Below are 20604 nucleotides of genomic sequence, written 5' to 3' on the forward strand. Positions count from 1 at the left end.
TCCTCATAGGGCTTTGTTTCTAGTCCCCTGATCATCCTCACCCTCCTCTGAACCTGTTCCAGTTTGTCTGCATCCTTCTTAAAGTGTGGCATCCAGAAATGGATGCAGTACTCAAGATGAGGTCTAACTAGTGCCGAATAGAGGGGAACTAATACTTCACGCAATACTTCTGTTAAAGCAGCCTAAAATAGCGTTTGCCTTTTTTGCAGCCACATCATACTGTTGGCTCATATTCAGCTTGAAATCAACAACAATCCCAAGATCCTTCTCACATGTAGTATTGCTAAGCTAAGTATTCCCCATCTTATAACTGTGCATTTGGTTTCTTTTTCCTAGGTGTAGAACTTTACACATCCCTGTTAAATTTCATTTTGTTGTTTTCAGCCCGATGCTCCAGCCTATCAAGATCCCTTTGAATTTTGTTTCTGTCTTCCAGGGTATTAGCTATCCCTCCCAATTTTGTATCATCTGCAAATCTGATAAGCAATCCCTGCACCTCCTCATCCAAGTCATTAATAAAAATGTTGAAGAGCACTGGGCCCAGGACAAAGCTCTGCTGTACCCCACTCGTTACCTCCCCCCAGTTTGAGAACAAACCATTGATAAGCCCTCTTTGAGTACAATTCTGTAGCCAACTGTGGATCCAGCCGATTGCTGTTCCATCCAGCCCACATTTACCTAGCTTGCTAATCAGAATATCATGGGGCACTTTGTCAAAAGCTTTGCTGAAGTTGAGATATATTATGTCCTCAGCATTCCCAAAATCTACCAGGGAGGTTACCCAATCAAAAAATGAGGTTGTAACCTTTTCTTCCCATGCTGATTTGTAAATTCACATCCTCCACCCACCTCTAGAGATACCATTAGCCAGACCTGGGGGGGGGGGAAGAGCCAGTCTTCCATCTGCACTTTATGCAGCTAATAGGAACTCTGGGAGAAGAGGAGATGGGGTATAAAACTTATATCACAGTATTGATATGGGGGAAAGGTTAATCTCCCCCTCCCTCTCACCATGAGACATAACAGGGATACAATCATGTGGAATATCTATAAAGGGGTGCACACAGGCGCTTTCCCAGAATATTCTTCTGGGGACATGTCACATGGGAGACGCTTGGACAGATCTACATTCCAATGAGGCACCTGCCTCTTGTTCAAATAGCTGCAGCGACAGCAATAGCCTGATACAACTTACTATTTAAAACGTGATTGAGTTCCAAGCTGAATGGCACACAATACTCCAGTTAGAGAGCCTTTATTATAAATTTAAAGTGACAAGATGGCCTGGAGGGACACGGTGCCAAATTCCATTTCTATGGTATTCCCCCTGCCCCTAGAATATGTACTTACTTCTATTTCAGCCACTAACAGGGAAACAGAGTAATACAAATTGTGACTCAGATAATAAAATGGGGAGTTGTTCAGATCTGTTAAGCTGCCTATGTGTTTCTTTTGAAAATTAGGGATGTAAGTTTTAGAAAGTAAAATAAGCAAGGCTTTCATTTTCTGCCCCAGTAACTTGTCCAAGGCAAAATATGCCATGTGTGTCTTGGTTGGTGCAGGCTACTCCATTAGCGCTGCCCCACCAACCTTGGTCTGCCTTCAGTCCACCCCATCTGCCTGTCTTCTTATTCACAGCCAGCCCAGGGCAGAGGCTCTGCTTGCCAGCTTCCTCCTCTTTCCTCTCAGTTTTACCCTGGTAGAACTCAGCAGGGAAGAGGACAGGGAGAAAAGTAGAATCAGTTAGCTATACCTGTCATTGGCTCTGGCTCCACCTGTCACGGGCGTCCCTGCCTTCCACCCTACCATTCCCAGTGGGCACCAGCCACCACTTGGCTCTGAAACAAATCAGAGTCCCTTCTTCACCCATAAGCCTGCCTTTAAAGGTGGAAGAAAGGAAACTCCCACTCTGGTTACTATTTAAGAAGTCTGAAGGCCATATAACAGGCTAATTAACACGTTGCAGAGAGCACTAACATTTTGGGGTCCTGTGGACACATTTGCAACCAGAGAAACTGTCATGGGCACCATCATCACCCCACAACATCTTCTATTGGCTACAAGAGAATGCTTCTTTCAAGCCTAATTGTATTGGTGCGAGGTACCCTATGGGCATGAGTGAAGTTCTCTGTGGGCACATGTATGCCTGTGGTTGTCATATTGGTGACTAGGGATGGGATCCGTTGGCCGGTGCTGGTTCGAAAACATTCTGTCAACCTGACAGGCCGGTATCAATTCGTGTTTGTTCTTTGTCTGCTAACCTCTGCTTTTACCGATCCATTTTTTCTTTCTTGCAAACAATATTAATATTGATAATTTTTAAAGGAAATATCAATAAAATTATTGTTCTTAATATCAATATTTTAGAGACAGGTTTTTTAAAATCTGTTTTCAAAAATAGCTGCAGAAAATTGCTACATAAAAATCCAATCTGCAACGATAGAGGGTAAGTGAATTAATGGAAAATTTGGTACCAAATCTGAATTGGGCAGAATTCTAGCACATCCTTATTGGTGACCTCCATAAGGGACATCTAATTTATTGTATATTCATCTATACTGGAAGGGTACATTGAGGCTAGATTGACTGTTGTCCTTATGCACTTTCATGTGCTTTCATCCCTCCACTTTGTCCCCAGTGAAATCAATGGGGACTTGGCAGATTAATCTGACAATCCCTTGAGATTCACTTGCTGTTTCACTATGAATTAAAAGCCCTTACAGGATGCATTTGTCAGAAAACAGTGCTCCACAGCATGTGCTGAAAGTCTAAGCTACATGCAGCTTGTATTAAGACACTTACTTCAGTCATATCTCCGTGTGGAAGAAGGTCCAGATCTGATGTCAGGCTGCAGACTTTGATAGCATAATTGTACCTTTGGGGGGGGGAATTAAAATTAAAAATGGAAAAATCTTCTCATGGGGCATTATTTCCTTCCAAGCAAAAGAGGCTCTGCACGTTTTGTGCATAGGTCATTATGAAGTGAGCATATACTAATATATAAAAATCGTGAATAGCACACTGGCTTCCCATTTATTTCTGGGTGCAATTCGAAGTGGAACATGCATCACATAGGAAGCTGCCATATACAAAATCAGACCACAGGTCCACCTATCTCAGTACTGTCTACACAGAATTTCAGAGAGGTGACATTCCCAGATCTGCCTGGAGACGACACAGAACAGGCTTGAGACCTTCTGTATAAAAGGCAGATGCTTTACCACTGACCTGGAGCCCTTCCCCTTGTTTGTTGTTGCAATGCTCTCAGTGATATGGGACCAGGATAGCTGAAGGACCACTTCCTCTCAAACAGCTCTGCTCAGCCATTTCCCTCAGAAATAGAAGCCCTGGCAAGTGTCCTACCCCTTTCAAAGGCCCAAATGGTCAGGATGAGAGACAGAGCCTTTTCTGTTGTGGCACCTGGATTGTGGAACCAGAGATGTTTGGCTGGCTACTTCTCTTAAGGCTTAGATGGGCTGTTAAGACTTTCCTTCATCTAGCTTTTAGCTTGGTTTGAAGTCTGTCTCCCTTGTAATTTGTGCTTAGATTGGTTTATTCTGCTCCTGATTTTATTGTGTAATATAGATTAGGGCTATAGTTCTAAACCAGTCTAATCAGAAGTAAGTCCCATTGAATTCACTGGGCCTTATTCACAGATCACTGGGGTTAGGATTGCAGCAGAAGGTTGGGTTTATTGTACTACTGACCAGCCAATGCGTATAATGCTTCAATTGGAGTTAGACACTTGCTGAGAAAAAGGCTTGCAAAGCTACCTCAGCAGGAACCTTGGAGCTCTCCAAGGTCCTGCAGGTACTCTGAGTACCATGAACTCCTGATGGGACAATGATGGGTTTCTCCTGTGAGCCTCAAGCTTGTAGAACAAGACAGTGCTTGAAATAAACTAATTTACTGAATTAATTCAAAAACTTCTGAATTACACCTGAAAGTAATTATTTTAATTTCCAGGTGAACTGAATGTCAATTAGGGTTTTTGTGAGGTAAAATTCTAGGCGATTTTTTAATTTAATTCAATTTTAATTTTAATCCAATAATTTATATTTATTGCACTAAACTCTGTGTTTGAACGTGGCCATAGCACTTATTATTTTTACTTATCTAGAAAGTGATGCTGTTGTTTAAACTTAAAAATAATAATTGTTGGGGGAAATAATAAAACAATTGTTCACATTATTCTCTCTGTGTATGTGTGTGTTGATGTTTTATTAGTCTTCTGAAGTATATAATTTAGCAGAGCAGCTTGTAAAAATTCTGAAGGCTGGGGGGGAGATACAAACATCCAAGCAAATTGTGAATTGAAGTATGAATTGAACTGGAATAGAATTAGCTCTTTTTTGGAGGAGGAAAACTGGAACTAATGCTTTTTTTGAGAGCATGAACTAGAATTGGAACTAATTCCTTTTTGGAGGGGGAAAGCTGGAACTGGAACGAATGTCTTTTTCGAGCGTGTGAACTGGAACTGGAACTAATTCCTTTTTGGAGGGGTGAGCTGGAACTAGCTCCTTTTTGAAATTAACTTTCCAAGTACTGGAACAGGACAGGCTGTGACTCATGAAAGCTGGAGTCCAACAACTTCTGGAGGGTACCAGATTGAGGAATGCTACTTTACTACACCAGAAGAAAGATATATGCCCCAACAAAGGCCACATCCACACCATACACTTAAAGCACTATTATATCACCGAAAACAATCATGGCTTCCCCCAAACAATCCTGGGAAATGTCATTTGTGAGGGGTGCTGAGAGTTGTTATGAGACCCCGATCCCCCTCACAGAGCTCCAATTCTGAGAGCTCCCTGGAAAGAGGGATTGAGTGTTAAACCACTCAGGGAACTGCAGCTCTGTGAGGGGGAACAGGGGTTTTCTAACAACTCACAGTACCACTCACAGACTACAGCTCCCAGGATTCTTTGGGGCTTTTTAAAACAGTGCTTTAAATGTATAGTGCAGTTGGGGCAATGGACACAAGCCAATATCTATCAATCTGTATGCAATATTTAGGACTGCAGGTTCATCTTCCATTTCATATTTTTTCCTCCTATGCTTACTGACTTCCTGCAGCATCCTGCTCAGAACCCGTGACAAATATTCTCCAGTGCCATTTGCAGGAAGCAGTAAATGGAGCTGTTGGGAGGCTTGTTTTTTGTTGCTGTTTTGCTAAGTCAGGCTGGAAAACATGGGATCTTTGCCACAATAGTTATTATAATATAATTTGAGGATCTGATGAAACATGATATTTAGCGACCATTTGCATTCATGGCTAAGTAAATTGTTGTGAATAAAACCTCTAGTGAACTAATAAGAAATAGTTGCTTCTTAGCTTCATTAAATCCAAAAGACTTGCTGGGGAATAAATAAACCCTTCATACTATACACAAGCAAATTTGCTCCCCTTTCTGCTGTCGTAATGCAATTTTGGAATATCACAGAATGGATATTATTTAGCAACACTGTCGATGCTGAGATGTGGGCCGCTGTTGGGGACTGACACAGGGAAACAGTGCCAAGGGACAAAGCCAGGAGGTTGAGCTGAGACGCACACCTGGAAGCCCATCATCACTTAGACAAAGACCCGGTCTGAAGAGGAAGACTTCTGTAGCCCTTTCTGTCCACAAGACTATGGAGAGACCTACCAGTCACAATGTTGAGATATACAAGGGATGAGCAACCTCTGGCCATCAAGTGGCTTGCACCCCTCAGACTAGTTTCAAAATTCCCCTGCAAGTGAGCAGTTCAAATGTCAGGGAAGAGTGACCTGTCTCTGGGGAGGAAGAGGCAGTGAAGGGGGGGTGTCGGGGGGGAGAGAGAATGAGGCCCCATGTGCAACACTATTATACCACTTTAAACCATCATGGTTTCCCCAAAGAATCCTGGGAAGTGTAGTTTGTTAAGGGGCTGAGAGTTGTTAAGGAGACCCTTGTTGTTTTCACATAGCAACAGTACCCACAGAGGTTTTAACAATCGATCCTTCTTCCCAGGGAACTCTAGGAATTGTAGCTCTGTGTCTACTAACAAACCTGAACGCACTGCAAGTTTCCAAGGTGCTTTGGGGGAAGCCACAACTGTTTAAAGTAGTATGATAGCGTTTTAAATGTAAGGTGCATATATGGCTTGAGAGAGATGGAAAAGGGGATGGGAGAGAGAGAGAAAGAGATAGAGATGGATGTGCTCTGCCCGCTACTGTTGGTGTTGTCCAAATTCCACACCCACTATGTGACCTCCCCTGACAGAAATGTGGCCCTTGAAAGGAAAATAAAAGGTTGCCTGCCCCTGGACTAGACAGATCAGTGGTGAATTACACCACAAGGTGAGCTTCCTATGTTTATGAACGTATTCTCTTAAAGACCATACCCTCTAATTTAACATTTCCACTCCCTCTGTTTACATGGCAACCGAGCATGCTCAGTTTATTCTACCAGTAAGTTTCATTTAAAACAACAACCCGGAAGTGCAATTATTTGTATTTGCACTGGTACAATACAGATGAAATACAAATCTTTGTTTGAGCAGTGTTATGCTTTTGTGCACAAGTTAGGGGGGAAAGAAAATAAAGGCACCATTTGCAGCAACATAAAAGAAGCTTGCAGAATGGTAGAGAGAAGTGGAACAGCTACAACCTCAGGTTCCATGTGTTTAATTAAATATTTACCTTTGCTCATCATATGCTTCTCCAAAAAGGATGTTTTCTCTGATATTCCCATGAAATATCCATGCCTGCTGAGACACATAAGCCAAAGTGCCATTCACAGCAACAGTCCCCTTATGGAGATACATCTGGAACAAGGAAATATAATGTTTACTTTATCAATTTAAAATTTTATCCCTCACTTTCTTTACAAAAGAAACTCAAAGCAGCTTACACACATACAGACAATCCTAAAAAACATAACACAAAAAACAAATTCAAACAAAATAGTTCAAATTATGATTAAAAAATCTCAGACTACGGAAACCAATTTCATACATTAAATCAGGGGTGGGGAACTTCAGGACTGGGACCTGAATGTGGCCCTCCAGGCCTTTCTACCTGAAAGGCATTGAGTCTCACTCCAGCCACTCTTAACTCTCCTGAGGCCACACTCAATTGCTCAAATTGTATGCCGAAGGTCCCACATCTCCAGACAGGGCAAGGAAGGACTCCTGTCTGAAAATGTGGAGAGCTACTTCCATTCAGTGTACTGTAGACCAGTGTTCCTCAACTTTCGGTCCCCAGATGTTGGACTACAACTCCCATCATCCCTGACCATTGGCTAAACTGGCTGAGGATTATGGACATTGTAGTCAAACACCAGCTGGGGACCCAGGGCTGAAGAGCAGTGCTGTAGACAATACTGAGCTAGGTGAACTTGAACATTGGATCAGATCATTTCAGTTTCTTATATTCTCTTAAGTTCAGTTCTCCACACCTCCACATAACTTTGCATTAAAAAAAATCCTCAGTGATAATGCTCCTCCCTTTAATCTTTTTAGCCGAATCTAAATTAAAGATTTGAATTTAAATAATTAGCTGATGAGACTAATTAGTTACTTAGGGCACAATCCAACTCACATTTACACCGGACTGAGTCAGCTCAGCCAAGACTGGTGTAAGCAAAGCTGGCATAAGGCTCAGAAAAGGGGCATGTGGGGACAGGGGCAGACGTGAGGGGACTTAGGCCACATCCAGCTCATTTTTTGAATGCTCCTGCTGGTCCCAATCCAGGCAAAACTTATGCCGGGAAAAACGTTGGCCTAAGAAAATAATTGAGGTAGGTAGAGAGTGGATGTCATTCAATGAAACAGTTGAATGGAGGGGGGTAACCCAGAATGATGAAAAAGCGTAAGTAAAAAGTCACAGTTTTATCCCCTTTGTGTAAATTAAAATTGTATAAAAAAAGCCCAACGCGTTTCGGCTAATCTTATATAGCCTTCATCAGGGGATGCTTATTTTAAATTCTTCATTCAAAGTAATGATGATTCAGATTCTATTCAAAAGATTGTTGATTATCAGCAGCACGTTCGTCAGGCTGAATCTAGTCATGCGGTTGGGATTTTTTTCTCTTTTTATTAAAGTTACAGTTACATCAAAAGCAGTTCACCTCATTAACCTAACTATGCTTTCTAGGAATTTTCCCCTGACTAACTCTGACTAAGCATGTCTTTGGAACACTACATCATTGAATCAGCAAGGAAACCCCTCCCCTGCATCCCCTTAAGAAGTCTGGGTTTTCCCGTGAAGCCGTTGGCTCCGCCTTAATGTTATTTGAATCCCTCTCTTCTGCCACCGGTGCACGGGGGGCAAAGGGGCTGGCTCTCTTCTCCCTCCGAGGGTTGTGGGGGATGTATCTAACAGAACAGTGTCCAGAGAGGCGCTGTGCGACAGCTCTGGTTGCGCTCCAGCAGGGGGCCCAGAAGCAGGGCAAGTCCGTTGTGTTTCCGTTTGCACATTGTTTCAGAAGTTGTGAATTAGGGAGGTTCGCCATTCAATCAAACTGAATCAAATTTCTCCCCATCACATACACACACACACACACACACACAAATTTTGCAATGGAGAAATAACCTCCAGGTTCTGTTTTTCTTCCAACTTGAAAACTAATGTGTCAATGTGAAATCATGACACAAGTGTGGGATATTATGCATGTGTGTGTGTGTGTGTGTGTGCATATGCACACACATCAGTTTACAGTGTTATCTTATGCATAGTACTGACTGAGTTGAATGGCATTCACTTGCAAATTTGATTGTAAATTTAAGAATGTCTTGTGATAACAGCTAGATGTGTACAGCACATGCAACATCCCCAGCAGCAGCAACAAAAATACAGCTTCAGAGAACATTGTTGCATTGCTAGTAGTTAGTCAGGATTCTTCTGATCACTCCATTACACAAAGTCAAATGCATGGAGAGGTGCCCTGATTACATCTAATTGAAATGGACTGCTAAGTGAATGACACAGATTTTATAATACTCAGTAGTGGAAAGAAGCTTCAATAACAGATTAGCTGCCTACTTTCCTTTCTTATGATGAGCTCTTGCTCTTAATTCAGTGGCATGCATTTCTTAATTTTCTTATTTTACATACATCCCTTCTGCAAAAAGTTTTCAAAGGTTCATACCTGTCCCAAAATCGCTGTTATGATTGAGCTCTTTCCACTTCCAACATGTCCGCAAATCCCTAAAACCTTGCCCTGCCAAGAAAATTGATTTTGAAACTGGTTTATCCACAGTGATAATGTGTTTTCCCCAACTGTATGCTACATGAACATGCACAGAGTAATTTCATAAATCTTAACCATAGCACATGGAAGAAATATGAAGAAATATCATATGTTAGAAAAAGACTTACTAGAAAAACAGTGCATTACCGCTTAAGTACATAGTTATCACTGTCTACTTTTCTGCATTTAATTTCTCTCTCGTGTCACTTTTTACAATCCCCTACCCTGCAAACCAACCGTGTGTATAAGGATGGGCAAATCTGTCAATTTCAGTTTCTCATTTTTCCAGTCTTAAATTCAGTTCTCTGTATTTCCACATCAGTTTGTGGCTGTTTTTTAATCCTCATGAAAATTCATCAGCGTTTTAGTTCGACTTTCTCCTGATCAGGCCTGATGCCAGCAGACAGCCAGGTTGGGCACTCGCTGAGGGTGGGGCTGGGTGGGTGGAGCTTCCGCTCTGTGCTAGCGTTGGGTTGCAGAGCATGTACCCCAAGACCCAATGCTGGTGTGGATTGTGAAGCGGGAGCCACCCTCCCAGACAGCACACACACCCCTGCTGCCAGCATGGGCTACCCGCACCACTTCCTGCATCACCATGTAGAGTGATGGTAGGCATGTGTGCACAGCACACTAATGGTGGTTGTTGTTATATGCCTTCAAGTCAATTACAACTTATGGCAACCCTATGAATCAGTGGCCTGAAGGAGCATGTGAAGCAGGGCCAGTAGGGGGTATGGCCTGGGGTGAGTTCAAAGGGCCAGATACAGCAGCTTGGAGGGCAGTATTTGGCCGCCAGGCTTGAGGTTTCCTGCCCCACATCTAGCTCCTCAGAAGGGATCTCGTTGTTGTTGTTGTTGTTATGTGCCTTCAAGTTGATTATGACTTATGGCGACCCTATGAATCAGTGACCTCCAAGAGCATCTGTCATGAACCGCCCCGTTCAGATCTTGTAAGTTCAGGTCTGTGACTTCCTTTATGGAATCAATCCATCTCTTGTTTGGTCTTCCTCTTTTTCTACTCCCTTCTATTTTTCCCAGCGTTATTGTCTTTTCTAGTGAATCATGTCTTCTCATGATGTGTCCAAAGTATGATAACCTCAGTTTCATCATTTTAGCTTCTAGTGACAGTTCTGGTTTAATTTGTTCTGACACCCAGTTATTTGTCTTTTTTTGCAGTCCATGGTATCCGCAGAGCTCTCCTCCAACACCACATTTTAGATGAGTTGATTTTTCTCTTATCCTCTTTTTTCGCTCTCCAACTTTCACATCCATACATAGAGATCAGGAATACCGTGCTCTGAATTACTAATGTGGCCAGACCTATTTGAGCCCCCAGCAGTGGTAGTAGTGCTGCCGCAATGACATCTTCAAGGGCCGCTGGAGTCCATTGCTGACCCTGCTCCTAAAATACATATTTGTATAGGCAATTTTGCCTAGTATACACATTTTGCAAAGCAGTTTTCCCAAATATAATGAATTTTAATATTATTTTCACCAATATATGTGTTTTTATTCACATTTTATGCATATGTGGCCCAGGTATTTGTATTTTTGTGCCCATTACTTGGAGAACTATCCTGCAAAATCTGGAGAAGCGACATTTTGAAGGATCCTGTGTTTCAATTTGTTCATTATTTTGGAAAATGTGGATTAGGCAGGTTTGCCTTTAAATGCAAGCTGAATTGAAATTCTCGCCCATCCCTATGTGTATATATCTGCAACTTAGGATAACATCTGTAGCTCAGGATTACACTTTGTGCATCTGATGAAATGGACTGTAGTCCACAAATACTTATGCCATAAACAACTGTCAGTCCTTAAGGTGCCACAAGGCTGTTTGTGGTTATTGCTGCAGAAGAAGAATAAGGATACTCCTCTGGAAATTATTGTTCAGTATACCTACTTTCTGTACCGTAAAACTTATGTTGGACAGGGCAACGCTGTTGGAGCACTCTTTCCCAGCACTTGATATCTGAGAGTGAGAAACTACAGGTCCTGTCACTGACTGGTATTTGCAGGCACTTTTCCCGTTCAGGACAACCTCCTTATTACTTTTGTTATTGCATTCACTAGAAGAATTTGCCCATGACAATGTGGCATTTTCCAGTACCACAGCATTTTGGGGGTCCTTCAACGCCATCACATATGGAGGAGGAATTTTAGTGAGAAGAATTGTCTAAAAGGAAAAAGAAAGAAGAAGAGTCAAGGACGATGTCCAACAAAGGGACATGCAGAATTAATCCCCTTATACTGGGTATGGGGAACCTTTGGCCCTCCAGATGTTGCTGAACTACAACTCCCATCAGCCCCAACAAACATGGCCAATGGCCAGCGATGGTGGGAGCTGCAGTTCAGCAACATCTGGAGGGTAAAATGTTCCCTACACCTGTCTCATATTGATGTGGCAGTATGCTCATAAATGGAAAAAGCAACCTGTCTAGTGACTGGGGGCAGTACCTCAACAAATGGATTCACCAGTAGAATGAATGGGATCCATTTTGTTGCTGACATCCATTGTAAAATGTGGCCTTTGTTATTGACTTTTGACTTTGCCTGTCAGCATATTGGAAGGGTTTACAGACCTGATTAACCTAAGCAGATGCATCTGTGCTTAAGGTAGTAATAAAATCAGCTGTGCCACTAGGGCCTTGAAAGGTTATGCCCTTCCTGGCCTGTGATTGGTTGCTGGGTGATTTGGGAGAAAGGGGTTTTAAGCCTCAGGGGGTTCTAAGCTTTGGGACACCCTACTAAGAGCCTAGAGCAGCCTTTCCCAACTAGTGGGCCAACAGATGTCGTTGGACCACAACTCCCATCAGCCTCAGCCAGCATTGCCAATGGTCAGGAAAGATGGGAATTGTGTTCCAACAACATCTGGTGGCCCACTAGTTGGGAAACGCTGGCCTAGAGGATTCTACGTTAGACCTATGTTGGTACCCTTCCATCTGACTCTGACCATCTGGTAGTTGACTGTACTAAGAACCTGTTATTATTTTGCTGGGGGACCTGAGTTAAAGTTCTTAAATGTTTAGTCAGGTTTATCTTAGCTTTGTTGTTTTTTAGTGGCTGTATCCTCTCAAGCAACCTCTCCTGTTATTATTATACTTTGCTGGTTTATGACTTGGAAGTGATCCTGATAATTAATATTCTTAATAAATATTCTTACTATACTCATCAACCAGACTCCCAAAGCTAGATTCAGTGGTATCTTGTTTAGCTATTGACTACCTCTAAATCTATTACAGCTAGTGCAAGGATTTCAGTTTGTGCAGTGGAACTTCCTCGCCCTCTCTACTTCCCGCATATCGCCCCTGTGACCTACCCAAATCTGCTTCAACAGGTTGGAGGAATCCTCAGATCTGGGGGGGGCAAGGGGGGCAGGGAGAGGAGACAGAGGCAAAATTCCTTTCCACAATCAAAAGTCCTTTCACGAGCAGATATATCTAGCTGGATATCAGCCTAGGTGAATAAACTCTGGGAAATAGCTTTAATGTTGAAATTAGCATATTATATAAGATCAAGAGAAATTAACAAAGTACAAACATGGCAACCTTAATATATATAATATATAGCCAGGAGAATCTTCCTCCACCTAATGCTTGGTATGGGTTAGATGTGGTTCTAAGGAATATACAATCAAAAGGTGTTTGTAATAATAATTTAAATATTGGTTATTTAAATGGATGTAAAAAGATTAAGTAATGGGAAGTCAGAAATCAATGAAAATTAACAGCTTTATTGAACAGTGCTATAATTATCCATTAATTATGTGATCTGATAGAAACACATTGTATTTTTATGTACTATTTTTTAAAATCTATGCATGCAATTGTGTTATGAAATTTTGTTGGAAATAAATAAATAAATACATTGATGGATGATGTCGAACACTTTGGGACCAGTGATGAGCTCTGTCTGTTGTTTGCTTGTTTGTTTGTATTTGCTTGCAAAAATAAACCTTGCCAACATTAAGAGGAACCATGGCAGTGAACAGCATAAAATCACATTCATAAAACAAAGACAAAATGCACCACAGATCAGTGGATCACACGAATACATCAATATAGATGGGTGAACAGGGAGTTTTAAGGCTGAGCAGAGAGGACCATAGCCACAGCTGAGCAGCCAGTAAAGTGCATGATCTGCATGGAGTTACCATTCGCAGAGTGGTTTAACAATCCATCCCTCTTCTCAGGGAACTCTGAGAATTGTAGCTCTGGGGCGGGTCTCCTGACAACTCTCAGCACTCTTAACAAACTACAGTTCCCAGGATTCTCTGCAGGAAACCACAAATGTTTAAAGTGGTATGATACTGCTTTAAACGTATCATGCAGATGCGGCTAAAGAAGCAGCAACCCCTTCCAAAAAAACAATGTAACAGCAGAGTTAAGGGGGAATGGCTTCTTGAACAGAATCCTTTAATTCCTTTAGCAAGCAACCCCCCGGTATAACAATATATGTTACAATGCATATTGCAAGAGCGAAAGCATCATCTAGTACAAGAACCTCAGCATGAATGAGGGGGTGGCTATTGCTGTTCATACGCCTACTAAACAAATCCAAAACACATCTGCATTGTTGCTCTTCTTACCTTCAGCCTTTTTAGAGAAACATTGGCTTCCGCCAGCCCTTTTACGGCGAATGGCAAAATGGCAATTGAAACCTTCATGGCATTAAACATAGCAATCACACTGAAGGCCTGCAGAAGGGAAAGGAGTTGAAAGGCAGTTAGTCTCTTGTAAGTTTGTTTCCTTGTAACGTCTTGGAGGGGTCTCCGAAACAATGGTTGACTATTTAGCTTTACCCTGTATGGCAGGGGTGGCAGACCTGTATTTGGAACTCTCCCCACGCCACACCCTTCTGGAGTGCTTTTTGCCTGGCTGGGATGTGTCCTCTTCTTGCCTGGAACAGTGATGGAGGATGTGTGGTGTGTATGTGTGCCGTGGCTTTTGCATGGCTGGAATATAACCTACTGTACAAAAGTAAGACCCCCATCTGCACTGTACGTTTAAAGCAGCACCAGCAATCCAGAACCACTGGACCATGGTCTCTGTCACACAGTGCCCGCCTATGTATTTGGCCTTATTTATTTATTTCCTAATAAATTTCCTCCAATGATTTCAAGGCAGCATATAATGGCTCTCAGAGCCTTTCCCGCATTTTATCCTCAAGACAACCATGCGAGGTAGGTTAGGCTGAGAGTTGGTCACCGGCCAAGGGCAGTGAGCTTTGTGGATGACTGGGGATGTGAACCTCTCTCTCCCCAGTGCTGGCCCAATACTCCAACCATTACGCTACCTCAATAATGTCAGTATAGACCAGCCTTTCCCAACTAGTGGGCCACCAGATGTTGTTGGAGCACAACTCCCATCAGCCTCAGCCAGCATTGCCAATGGTTAGGAAAGATGGGAGTTGTGGTCCAACAACATCTGGTGGCCCACTAGTTGGAAAAGGCTGGTATAGACTAAAGTTGCCAGGTTGCAATATGGATTTTGATGCTATGCTTTGAATTTCTCTGATGGAGACTTGACAGCCACAGTTTCCCCTATCCCCCATCTCCATGCTGGCTGCAGAAGAAGTATTGGCTGCTAGCTTTTTAGAAGGCTCATTAAAAACAAACAAACTTTGATCTAGTTGAGGAGGGATGATCTTTCCCACTTCTACCAGCCTGTTTGTTTTTCTGTGCTGGTTGTGGAGGAAGGGACTCTCCTCCTTCCATGACTAGCGTGGAAACCAACCAGACTGGTGGAGGAGGAATGGAGAGATCATTCTTCCTCCACCAGCCTGCTAGCTCACCTGCATGGAACTCTATGCCGTCACCTTCACAAAATGTTTGATTGCCCGTGGCGAGCAGGGGAGTATGCTATAAAGAAAGCCGGAGTAATGTAACATGTAGTTTCACCCTTAAGGTTTAGGGTGCTATAAAGCACTATAAAAAACAATGTCAAAATACAAAACAGGCAAAATGATCATTGATATATTGCAATGGCTACATCTTACAACAGAGGCTGTTAGCTCTTGCTTCAAAAGAGTGTGGAAGGCAAATGTCATGACAATCGCCAGGGTGGACACAATTGGCGTAAGGACAGAGTTCACACTCTGTACATAGCCCGCTTTTTCCAGGATTTTCCTTTCCTCTTTCCTGATGTCTGTGGATGGTAAAAGACATCAACCTATTATGATGTGAGCAAAGGGATAAATCACACATCCTTCTAAACTATGGGTGGTTAACTCCCAGTCCAAGGGCTAGATGAGCAACTCCCCAGCCAAATATCTCTCCCCTCACACACACACACACCAGGACCTCACTGATTTTTAAACAGTGGAAGAGTGAAAAATAAATAAAGTAGACACTTAACTGGGGTAGTGGGGATTTTAAACTTTTTTGTCAAGCCCAGGTACACTGATGAGGAAGTAGATTGCCCCCTCCCCAGCCATCAGATTGATAATTCAATTTTTAAATATATATTTCTTTTTATTTATTTAATCAAACACACATAATTCAGTAATGTTTAAGAAATGAGGAAATAAACAGGGGGAAGTACAACTGAATGAAAATGACTTTTTTCACAAAAAAAGGACAAATCTGGGTCATTGCATTCACAATTCTTGGGAAGAAAAACAATTGTTGGTAGTGAAGAGCAGTAACAGGTCCTTTTTAAATATTTGTTTTGTTCATAAGTACCAGGATGTTGTTTTGGGGGTCTTATTATATTCTCACTTGAAGCTGAAGAATTACTAAGAATTCCAAATACTGGCATATTTCACCAGAGACATTTGAATAATTTTTTGCCATGTAGTTGACGATGAGTTGTTTGTTTGTCTGCTACCATAGTTTAATTTTGAGTGAATTTCTCAGCAACTGCTATAGATCATATTTGACTGTCCCATAAATCCTTAGTTAACTCTTCTAAGTGTTTCCAGTTTCTTGCAATAATCACTGCAGCAGTTAGCAATACATATAGAATCAGTTTTTTATCCAATTCATCTTCATTTGGCCCATCCCATATCCCTAGTAATGCTAGCAAAGGGACTGGTAGATCGATAATTTGATGAGCAGGGAGGAGCATTAACACCCCTCCTCTGCAGATCTGCATAGACCATCTGAGAAGGAGGGCTTTGTGTCTGGGTGTGTCATGGGTATGCACGTGCAAGGTGTGGGATGGCCACATCCACCAATGACATGGGCCCCCCAGAGCATTGTCCAAGGGTGAATCACCAGAGGCCTTGAGACAAAAAAAACAAAAGTTTAGCCACTCCGGTTCTAGACAACGGGATGTAATTTTGCAAAGTATCATCTTGAATTACCAATGAAACAAAGAAAATTGTAAGTAACAATCCAGTTACGGCACTCTGTTGAAATGTAAAAGAGCTCTTCGCCCCCACCCACAATACCTCCGATGGTTTTCGCAAAGGATTTCTCCCAAGCATACATTTTGATCAACTTAATGCAGCTTAAAATCTCAGTCATTATTTGCACACGCTTATCAGTCCTTGAAATGGCAGCTCTTCGGAATACGGAGGTTAACTTGGCTATGAGCATCTACAGTGAAGAAGGCAAAATGTCAGGAAAGCAAACTGTTAACAGAAGAGACAAATACTAATGTGCAAGTAAGAAAACAGCCCCTTTTAGTGTCTGTTAAGTGTGGGGGAAGGGCTGCAGCTCAGTGGTGAAGCACATGCAAAAGATCCCAGGCTGAATCCTTGGCAACTCCAGGTACAGCAAAAATTAAAAATGCCCTGCTAGATCACACCAATTGCCTCTCTACACCAGCATCCTGTTCCCTACAGTGACCAGCCAAATGACTCTTGGGGAGCCCACAACCAGGACTTGAGGGCAATAGTCCTCTCCTCTAGCTGTTCCCCATCAACTGATATTTGGCATCCTCTAATAATCCCTCTTCCCAGGGAACTCTGGGAAATCTAGCTCTGAGAGGAAATAGAAGTCTCCTAACAATTCTCAGCATCCTTCACAAACTGCAGGATTCTTTGGGGGAAGTCATTAATGTTTAAAGTGGTATGATACTGCTTTAAATATGTGGAGCAGATGTGGCCAGACTTATCATTTAACTCCCTTAAACCACTGGGGTGGGGGCAATATCTTTAATAAAAAGGTGTACTGGAATAAAAATATACCATAATTATGCAGCATATGATTGTTTTTACCTGTACTGGTATGAATATAATATAAACAACCATTCCTATGAGTGCCGTGGGACCAAGGATAAGACAAGAGTAGATGGTGCACACAATCATCAGCAGAGGCACAGCAAGCGGCATGGGAGAAAATAAGGCAGCGTCAAACATTCGATAGCCATCAGTGGTTAACAAATTGATCATCTGAAAGAAACAAAGGAAACAGGAGTGCAGTGATCTTGTACTGAAAAGATTTTCAATTAATCATCAAGCAATTTATAACACCAGGCTCAGGTGCTTTATATTTAATTACTTAATTAATTACATTTATACCCCACCTTTCTTTCATCATAGAATCCAAGGCGGCAGTTACCCATCCAGGCACTGACCAGGCCCAGATCTTCTTATCTTCAGCAAGGTGGTAGCCTTATGTGTCTTCAGACCATAGCCTGGGATCACCTGGTTTAAAATAACAGGATGTTCTGCTGGATCTGGCCAAAGGCATACCTAGTCCGGCATTCTATGGTCCACCATGGCCAAACAGATGCCTCGGGGAAGCTGACAAGCAGGACATGAGGGCAATAGCTCTCTTCCACTGTTGTCCCCCATCAACTGGTATTCATGGGCATAACTGCCTCTGAACCTGGAGGGAGCATATAGCCATCATGTCTAGCAGCCACTGATAGCCTTATCTATTGATCAGAATGACCTTTTAAAAACATTTCACCAAATAAATTTTACAAACTGTAATACCAAATGGATTGGGCCTCATTGAGATATGTGGAATCCAGCAATTGCCCCTTTAATGCCCTATCTGGAACCTAAACAAGGGACTGAAACTGCTTAATCACTTTTATATACAGTAGGGGTGGGGAAATTGTCAGCCCAAGGGCCACATTCACTCTTGAGCAATCTTTCAAGGACCACATGGCAGTGGTGGGTGAGGCCAGAGGCAAAAGTAAGTAGGGCAATGGAATGGACAGTAAGCTACATTCCAGCCACGCAAAATCTTCAGGCTTCTATGTACTGTACATACATACACATCTCCATCCAGGCAATCAAGGGGCATTATCACACATTGCAGACTGGAAAAAGCACTTCAGGAGGGCATAGAGCAGGGTCAATGAGGGGTGTGGCTTGAGGAGAGCCGCAAGATGGAGAGGTGTGGAGGGCCACATTCAGCTCTTAGGCTGAGGTTCCCCACCCCTGAATTAGAGGATGTGGTTTTGTAAACTGACCTCACCAACAGAGATGTGTGCCAAAGTCTTAAATGACAGCAGTTTCTCAAAAGTGATGGTTGTTACGGCAACTTTTAATCTGATAGCAGTGCGGTAGTTGACAGCCCACGTCAATGACCAGAAGAGGACTTTGGACACTTCTGTGAGGAAAAGGGCCACACAGAGGCCAATCCCCTTGACCACATCCCTGGAGCCACTTTCACTGTGCCACAGAATGTTATGGATGATGACTGTCTGCGAAAGAATTTCTTAGTTATTTTTTAGGAGAGGAAATAAGAAATCTCTAGAACTTGCAATATTCAGTAGAGACCTGGACTACTTTTTTGATGAACTTGGAGATAAGGATATGTGAGAAATTTGAACTAAAGCCAAATCTATCAAATTCACACTTTCTGAAACTGTATGTGAACTGAAACAGCCATCCTTCGAAATTCACACTTATCCGCATTTTGTGATGCACTTCTCTAATCAAACAATTGCTTACAAAAATGCATATATTGGGGGAAATGTGCTTAAAAATGAATATGACTGAAAATAGCATACAAAAATGCATTATATTTGCAGAAATTGCTTGTAAAATGTGTTCATTAATCAAAACTGCCTACAAAAATGTGCTTATTAGGAGAAATTCGCACTAAAATGCTGAAGAATTTTCATTAGAATTTTTTTTTAAAAAAATGCAAATTGCTGCAGAAATGTGGGGAGCTGAATTTAAGATTGGACAAACAAGAAACTAGAAGAACTGAAACTGACATATCTGTCCCTTCCCTACTTGTAGGTCATCTATTCCAATTCCTGCCTGATGCTGGAATACAAGGAGTTCTGTAGCCCCAGAGTTGGTGCAACAGCCTACATCACCTGAGTTGCCCCCCCACCTCCACATTTCTTCCTCTTCCCCTCCCCTGGCCTTGGATGCTTCACCTTTTCGTGGCGACAGGCAGCAGTGGTGCCTCCTCCTCTCACAGCTTACTTTTCTGGGTTTTTCTTTCCTTTGTTGATGCTTCAAATCTTAACTTTAAACTTCACTTGATTTATTTATTTATAAGGTTTATTTATGAAAATATTTGTATACGGCTATTTCATTAAAAACGGCAAAGAGCTTTACAACATGTTAAACTTTGATTGAGAGATGCCAGAGAATTCCAATGAAAACAGAAATATGAGTGGAAATTGTTGATGTTCCCTTTTGGTCCCATGTCCAGAACAAAAATCAGGCCAGCAAATACAATCAGCATTCGCCACTGCTGTTGCTTTCAGTCCACAAACAATATGTAATTGATTACCTTCCTAAACTCCACCCCCATTTGCATTGCATTTTTCTTCATTGAAATGAGTGGGGTGGAATAATGACAACGTAACTTACAACATTTAAATAATTAATTACGTAATTTGATCACAGTAGGCAGTGAGCTGAATAAAGAAGGCTTTGGGGGAAACAAACTGCAGCGGAACAGAAAAAATGCTGCATGCGACGAATACAGGGTGGGATGGAAAACAAATGCCTTCTTACATCCCTGCTTTGAACTCCCCCTCTCCTTAATTTTAGGCATTATTTACTGCTACAGAAAACCACAGTAGTGGCACAGGCACTTTCAGAGCCATCCTGTCCAGAATGCCTTGCTCAGATGATACCCTTGGTCCTTCCTACAGTGAGGCAGGCAGGGAGAAGACGGAAGTAGAGGGCCTCGCCGCTGGGCAGGTGGCAGCAGGACCAGTCAGCAAAGGCAAGTGTTGGGTCTGGGGGGACACAAATTTGTTGCTCCCCTGCACCTGCTACCTGAGGCAGTAGCCTCAGTTTGCTTAATAGAAGATATGCTGGCTGGGGCCAGAGCTTGGAAAAGTTACTTTTTTGAACTACAGCTCCCATCAGCCCAATCCAGTGGCCATGCTGGCTGGGGCTGATGGGAGTTGTAGTTCAAAAAAAGTAACTTTTCCAAGCTCTGGCTGGGGCTAATAGGATCTGTAGCCAAAACAGGTTGTCAAAGACTAGGCTGATGGAATGGCCTCTGTAGATTT

The 20604-nt window shown here is 42.3% G+C and overlaps 1 protein-coding gene across 1 annotated transcript in view; it reads right to left on the reverse strand.

Annotated features, from left to right (window-relative positions):
* The window catches only part of LOC133369397 (ATP-binding cassette sub-family C member 12-like), an 81691-nt gene that overhangs the window by 51922 nt on the left and 9165 nt on the right, over positions 1 to 20604 (reverse strand). The window contains exons 5-13 of the mRNA XM_061594671.1: positions 18589 to 18822; positions 17381 to 17554; positions 16610 to 16757; positions 15215 to 15363; positions 13806 to 13913; positions 11121 to 11393; positions 9117 to 9188; positions 6668 to 6792; positions 2803 to 2875 (exon numbers count right to left, since the gene is read on the reverse strand). Of these exons, the coding sequence (XP_061450655.1) occupies positions 2803 to 2875; positions 6668 to 6792; positions 9117 to 9188; positions 11121 to 11393; positions 13806 to 13913; positions 15215 to 15363; positions 16610 to 16757; positions 17381 to 17554; positions 18589 to 18822 (1356 nt within the window). The remainder of the gene's footprint in view (positions 1 to 2802; positions 2876 to 6667; positions 6793 to 9116; positions 9189 to 11120; positions 11394 to 13805; positions 13914 to 15214; positions 15364 to 16609; positions 16758 to 17380; positions 17555 to 18588; positions 18823 to 20604) is intronic.

Source organism: Rhineura floridana, chromosome 13 (assembly GCF_030035675.1).
Source record: "Rhineura floridana isolate rRhiFlo1 chromosome 13, rRhiFlo1.hap2, whole genome shotgun sequence".
Lineage (NCBI taxonomy): Eukaryota > Metazoa > Chordata > Lepidosauria > Squamata > Rhineuridae > Rhineura > Rhineura floridana.